The 7,519-nt window shown below is 38.9% G+C and overlaps 1 protein-coding gene across 5 annotated transcripts in view; it reads left to right on the top strand.

The window, feature by feature from the left end:
• ptpn13 (protein tyrosine phosphatase non-receptor type 13) overlaps nt 1-7,519 on the top strand; it is a 51,099-nt gene that overhangs the window by 3,010 nt on the left and 40,570 nt on the right. For all 5 annotated transcript variants that reach the window (XM_017307985.1, XM_017307986.1, XM_008424542.2 and 2 more), the window contains exons 2-3: nt 3,300-3,419; nt 6,441-6,607. In XM_017307985.1, the coding sequence (XP_017163474.1) occupies nt 3,305-3,419; nt 6,441-6,607 (282 nt within the window). In that variant the 5' untranslated portion in view covers nt 3,300-3,304. The remainder of the gene's footprint in view (nt 1-3,299; nt 3,420-6,440; nt 6,608-7,519) is intronic.

Here is a 7,519-nt window from a genome sequence, read left to right on the forward strand (position 1 = left end):
AGAGAGAGAGAGAGAGAGAGAGAGAGAGAGAGAGAGAGAGAGAGAGAGCTCATACAAATCTTTGTGTTTGAAACTATTATGCATCACGGAATATACAGTTTTTATATCAAATATTATAAATTGTAAGATTTAATTTCAGTGTCACATAATTTGTATTACCCGATTATGTTTGCATTTCTTTGTGCTGCTCCGTTGTGATGTTAACATTTCTTACCCAAAATTGTGAAGAAGGCGAATCGCCCCTGTGAACATTATGATGCCCTTCTTCAATTTACCCAAAGTGACTGTCTTTGAATTTTATTCCAAGAAAAGACTACAATGCATATATACACAACATCACTTCACTGTAATTGTGAGTGGACATTCCAGATGTGGCTCTGCTTCAGAATTACTAGGTTGCATGATAGATATACTAGTCCTGTGTTCCCATTTCAGTAGTTCAGTAATGTTCAACATGCTTTTGATTTGGTATGAATATGAAATATTACCCCTATACATCTCCCAGAAATGTTGGCTAAGATTACAACCTTATGAAGGCCACGTGTGCCCACGGTCTTTCTAATTCTAAGAATAGAGTAGTTGGAACTAATGGTAATAGTTCATTTTAAATTTGTTTCTGAATTTTACTGGCAAGAATAACCTTAGGAAATGTTTTTTAACCTCTCTGTTGGCACACTTCACTGCTTCTGCTTTTTCCCTCCACATGCGCTTGTCAGCTCAGAGTACAGTTCTGACTTTTGGACGATATTATCAAATTCATTCTCATGGCATGTATGCTGCATTTCCCAAAATTAAAAGCTGAATCTCATGTAACTTCTGTGGGCTTGTCTCTTTTAAGAGTTTTAATGGAGGGGATTTTTTTTTCTGTTTCTTGAAAGGACAAACTGAATAATTGACTTATGTAGCACTATGAAGTCGAAGGACATTTTTAGGAAACTGTTTTCAAATCCATCCAATGGGTTGTAACTCCAATGGGTTCCTGTCACACACAGGAAAGTGGGTGGAAGTGCCGAGTAAAGATCTGTCACGTTCCCAGGCTTATTTCTTTAAAATCCTTGGGATGTGAAAACTCTGAAACTCTAACCAGCAACAGCAGTAGTCTGATCTTTAGTTGGTGTTTTTTCTTGTTTGTTTTGAAGGCAAGATGTTTTAATATACAGAGAGACCCGGGAACAAAAAAATCCAGATAGTTGGCAAACCTGAAAGAGCAAGAGGCTCTTCGGTGGTGAGGGCTTTCTGCTTTTAGATTGCCGAACACCCTCCGTAATGAGCAGAACCAATGAGAGTAGTTGGCCTGTACGGCGGTCTCAGCACGGATAAAAAACATTCCACTGTAGGTCTCTGCTGAAATAACAAGGGTCACAAAACAATCAGCCCTCACAGCACCCGCTCTCCCCTTTCTCATGGGTAATGAAGTATGGTTGGTGTATCCCACTTGTCCTCAAGCTTCACGCCTCCCATTTACTAGAATGGTTAACCTGCATTCCTGCATAAACATTTCGGCTCGTGACAGGTTTACTCATTAGCTCTCTTCTGAAAACTCCAATTCATAGAACATTGTTTCACATATTGCTTTCAGAAAAGCAAAACAAAACAGGAAAAAAATGTGACTAATTAGTTTACTGGCCCAGTTTACGGCAAGGATTTCTGGATAAATGATATGCGCACATTTAGGCAGTAGTGTTGAATGCAGAAAAAGTGTTTGAGCGCCTCACTTTGTGATGGATTTTCAGGAGACGGCAGGGATTGTTTGAGCTAGACTGAATAGACTGAAGTATGTGTGCAATGATTTGATGGATTTTCATGACATTTTTGGAGACATTTACGGTCCTTGGAGATCTCAAAGCGGGTCCGATTTTTTTTTTATCTGTTCACCTACATACAGTGCATGTTCACATAACTACTTGACACTTTAGCTTTGCTGACCTCTGACCTTTTTACTCTTTATATTAGACTCTGAAACTTAAAAAGTAAGTTGATTTTGGGGTTTTACAAACCAATATCCATGTAGCGCTCAGAAGATTGGTTTAGAACAGGGGTGTCCTCTTTAGGAACAAGCCTGACATTTACATCTTAATCTGACAGAAAATTCCAACAATGCTGTTCACAGCGTTGATTTACAGTTTGGGCTTTTTATGCTTGTGTGACCCATTAGATGTAAAAAAAATTGTATTTGTTCCTTCGGATGTGCAACTTTACCGTGGCTCAAATAGTTTCTGCACAGCCTGTTTGCAAAACTGGTTTGCTTACATTGGTGTCATGCCATTGATGAATTAGGAAGATTAGAAACCATTGTCACCACTGCAGAGCAGCGGCTGGAGTACAGACAGAAACTGTGACACATCGGGAACAACTTTGCATGCGTCTTTTATCTCATTCACATCCCTGCGTGAATGACGTGACTGGGACATAGAGCGAAGCACACACATCCTGTTTTAAATGGGGGTGAGGGGCATTGGTTGGATTACCATACAAATAAATTAAAGGCATGTTGAGTTTCCTAATGTAACAGTGAAATGTTTTGTTTTATCAGCCGTTGAGGGACTGGTTTTGTTCTGAGCCTGACCCAGTTTCAGGTTTTACAACATGTAATCGGAAAACAGAAGTTTACATAAGACAGCAAAAAACAACTTTAAGATCGCAGTAAAAAAAAAGTCATTTATATGACCTGATCAGGTTTATTTTAAGCATGCAACCGATCTTTGTCTTATCTGCAGCACCTCAGTGGCACAGATGAACTTCAGATTATAAAATATAAAGGACAATATATGCATAAATGTGTAAACATTTACACATTAATATACCCAAGTTTTCTGAACTCAGAGTAATATTGATTGGTGCCTTTACCAGTAAAGTTTAGACTTTAAGAGTTGGAGGGATGTGTTGATCACTTGCTTAAAGGAAACCTCTTGAAAATTGATTTTAATTTATGGTTGTAAGGCAATAAAACAAGAAAACTTCAAAAAGGATTTTCCAGAGGCCATAGTTGCTGACATGAACAGAACTGTGACTCGGAGGTGCTGCCTTTGCATTTTCTGTGCTGCGCTGATCTGCTTCGAGGTTTCCTTCCCAATGCTCTGAGGGGTTTTCCTTTTCTTCGAACAAGGCAAAAGTCAAAATTATATATTTTTTTCTGCTTGGTGCTGCTTCTTAAGGTAACAGGACAAAATGTCAACTAACTTGGAAGAAAGAAAGTAATTAATAGAATTTTAAACGAGAAGACAAAAACTGTGCAAGTTGAAGAATGTTTGTGTTGATGTGTTTGTAGGTGATAACTGTGTGTTTCGCTACCTGTGCAGGGAAGATGCATGTGTCTCTGGCAGAAGCCCTGGAAGTTCGAGGGGGGCCGCTCCAGGAGGAGGAGGTATGGGCGCTGCTCAGTCAGAGTGCAGAAAGCCTCCAAGAACTTTTTAACAAAGGTATGATGTGCAAAGACAATTTTTTTTTTCCTCATTTCTTTCTGTTGTGTCGGCCAACTTTGTTTTTCATGCATAATTACTTGTAAAGAAAAAATAACACTGAAAAGCCTTTTTCTGAAAGTTTTATACTGCTACTGAAGCAAAGCTAGTAAATCTTTGTCCTTCTTTCTTTAAATGAAATCAAAAACAGAAAATCCAACCTTACTTGTCATGTTTTTTATGTTATTTATTTTATTCTGATGGCTTCATTTGCTCATTTTTAATGCCTGGTAGACTGTGAGGTAGCCCTGGGCATTTTAATCTTTTTTGTCACTGCCATGAAGCTATCTTAGTTATCCTTGGCGGCACAGGCAGATAAGGTTTCAGCTTCCAGAACACTTTGTTTTTTTGGGAAAACTCAAGCGGTGGGTGACTGAGGCAAGTTTAACTTTAGAGACGCTAAAGAGGATGCGAGCCTGCAGAAATCTTGACCTGGATTGTCACTTTGGGGGCTCCTGGTTTCACTCATCATTCCAGTACACCTGATTACACAAACTGAAAGTATTGTCTAAACAGTTGACCATTAAAATTTTCCACTAAGCATTAACTTGTATCCAAGTCTCTGTTTCTGGGGAAAACCAGCTTGACTTCACTTTCTGGTTTTGCTTAGTGAAGCTTGGTGATGCATATCCTATCATGCTGCAGAAAAGCTTCCTTATCAGTGAACGCTTCCAAATATTCCTCAGCAGCCGAGGTCACATTTATGATGAAGGGATTTTGCAGAAATGATCTTGAATAGTGTCTTTGTGAAGGCTTCTTACATAAACCAAAGAGCAAAGCTGTACACTTGAAGGTTTTCTTCATTATTTTGTCTTACATTTGCAGCATTCTCCATTGTATTTAAAGCACAATTTTATCCTTTCAGTGTGTAGTTGTAATGTGTAACTTGTGGCTGCTGGTGTGTGGAGCTTTAGACTGCTGAGTGAAGCTAAAATTTGAATAGCAGATGTTGGACCCAGTAATTATAGCTACTGAACTATGTAAAGTCTGTTTGGAAAAAGAATGTCTTATTAATGACAAATATTCTAACTTTAAATTGAGCCTTTCTTCTGTTTTCTTTTCATCTGTTGATTTTTCATGTGCAAACTACAGTGGCTACAGGAAACCTATATTTACTTAGTAGTAAGAAGGATTTTTTTTTAGTAATTGATACGAGTTTGTCTGATTAGTGAAAGGATTTTCCCGGTTCGCTTCCATGTTTTGTTGGAGTATGTGGTCACATTTGTCTGCTTGAGTGTTCTTACAGTAGGACAGGTCGCCAGTCTATCACAGGGCAGCACAGAGACAAACAGGACAAACAACCATGCACACACACACTCACACGTAGGGGCAATTTGGAGAGACCAATTAACCTGACAGTCATGTTTTTTTTGGACTGTGTGAGGAAACCAGAGTACCCGGAGAAAACCCACACATGCACAGGGAGAACATGCAAATTCCATGCAGAAAGACCTTGGAATCGAACCCAGAACCTTCTTGCTGCAAGGCAACAGCTCTACCAACTGTGCCACTGTGCAGCCCCAAAGCCACTTATGTCTTTTGCAATTTTACGCTTTGTCACATGCAAACCACAAATGTCATGTATTTTATGTGACAGAAGGAGGACAATCATAGTTTGAAAAATATACACACACCTTTTTACTGCAATCAAAGCTGAAAGACTTTCAGGTTTTGTTTTTGTCAGCTCTGTGCTTCTTTGCAAAAAAAATAAAAAATTCAAGTTTTCTGTTATTTCTACAGATTTCCATGTGAATTTATGCCTGGATCAACTCGTTACATGAATATTATAAACTTTTGCTTTATGATTTTTGTCTCGTAAGTTCTAGCGAGTTTTCCTCCAGGATTTCCATGTATATAGTGATTTCCCAGCTAATAAAATGGATCCCCATAGCATAATGCTTCTACCTCTGTGTACACAGTGTGGACAGTCTGTGTGCCTTCCATCACATGGACTATTTTGCATGCAGACCAAGAAGTTTAATTTTAGTCCATCAGCTTTACAGTTGTGCAAAAGGTCTATAAAATCCCAATAAAACACATAGAAATGTTTTATTGTGTGGTTGCGCTGTGTAGAAACTCTAGGGGTGTGAATACTTTTGTAGGGCACTGAAAGTCTGTTCAGATCTATAATTACTCTCCAGATGCGCTGTTGCTTGTCAGCGTAGCAGTAAAAATGACCTAGAATGTGTGAAGACTCAATTTTATAGAGCGGCGATTCAGAATCGCTTCCTGTCAGTAATACTTTAGTTGCTCGTCAAACAGCAACGGCATATTTTTATCACAATTATCATGATAATTTATCAAAAATCATGATTACTTTCTCAGAAAATCTTTGTATTTGATACTTGCCCATGTCAAATATACAGTAAGATCTTTGAATGATCAGATGGGTTTTAAACAGGAAACCTATATTTACTTAGTAAATTCCAGCTTTTGAAAGCAATCCCCCCCCCCAGTTCTTCAGATCGAGCTCCCCTTTTCCTCTGCTCTTCTCAGACTAAAGTATGAGTTGAAGAAAAGAATTTTGCAGCACTGCTCAAGCATTCCTCTGTATATTTTTAAAACGGTCTCTAACCAAAGCACTGCCTGTGGCTTCGTAGGAAAAGAGAATTGTGCTGTGTAGTCATTCCTTTTTGCTTCCATGCTTCAAGATTTTATTTTATTTTTTAATTCTTTTTTTTAAATGCAGGCCAGGAAAGCAACATGTGTTTGTGTTTACTTCAGTCTGCTCGGACATCCATAAAGGCCAAAGCCATTTGCAAGAAACGGTCTCTGTGGTTGGATATGTCTAAGTGTGAGGCATTTGGGCTTTAAATGTCTGGACAGAATATGATACTAACATTGAGTTCTAGAACATTGTTTTTAATGCTGTGGGTCTCTGAGCTTGTTTGGCACCATCTAAAAGTTTATCTGAAGAAAGCCAAGTTCCCTTTCTGTCTTATATCCATGTTCATGTTTTGAATTGTCTGTTTCCATCTCCAGACCCAGCAGCCATGGGCTTCATCATCTCACCCTGGTCCCTCCTGCTTATGCCCTCTGGCAACATTTCATTTACAGACGAGTATGTCACCCAGGAGGACTTAAGAGCTTTCACAGCCCCAGAGGTCATGGAAGGAAACCCCTTGAATTCAGTTTCTGACATTGAAAAGGTATTTCATGCTTAGATCATTCACACTGGGACAGAAACATTTAACATTCTTTGTTATATCTTTGTCTTGATGTATTTCTAGCCAAGGTCTTTGGTGCTCTCCCTTAAATCAACCAGAGCAGAGATGTACCAATCGAAGCTTTCTGGGCCATGTCATTCTCTTTTACCTTGAGGACAAAGATTCTTGAGAGATTCCCGACATTTCCAAATCTTGCATAATTCATGAATGTTGAAAGCTTAAAAGGATGAAACGGAGCAACGCTGCTGTGAAGTTTTCATTGTTCTGTTATCTGCTGAACGTTTTCCTCCTTTAAGCCTTGTGTTTAGAAATGGGGTCCAACCGACACCCACACCCATAAAACTTGAATCATTTGCCACAGTTCTCTACATTTGCCTCAGTCTTCGCACGCACAAGAGTTAAGTAGTAACATAATTCAATGGCCACCATACCTCTGTAGAAAATATGGTTTCTTTTTAAACAGCCTCCAGCATCTTTGTTCTTTCCTTTTACTTTATTCATTAAAAACATTACAGATATTGAATTTAGTAAATACTCAGTAACAACTTCCACTTCAAGGCGTGTTGTCATTAATGGTTTTGCTGATTCGAAAAACGATGGGAATTTTGTGCATCTGACTGGCAGGATCCGTTAAGCCAGTCAGATGCTGGCTGATTCCGGTTACCTGGTGATTCCTCGTGCCTTAAGTCAGAGGAATCCTATGCAGTTGTAGGATTTAAAACATGATTCCGCCAGCTTTTAAAGTCAGGGAAATTTCAATTTTAGGTACAGTGGGGAAAATAAGTATTTAGTCCGTCACCAATTGTGCAAGTTCTCCCACTTAAAAAGATGAGAGAGGCCTGTAATTGACATCATAGGTAGACCTCAACTATGAGAGACAAAATGTGAAAAAAA

The sequence above is a fragment of the Poecilia reticulata genome, linkage group LG12 (assembly GCF_000633615.1).
Source record: "Poecilia reticulata strain Guanapo linkage group LG12, Guppy_female_1.0+MT, whole genome shotgun sequence".
Taxonomy (NCBI): Eukaryota; Metazoa; Chordata; class Actinopteri; order Cyprinodontiformes; family Poeciliidae; genus Poecilia; species Poecilia reticulata.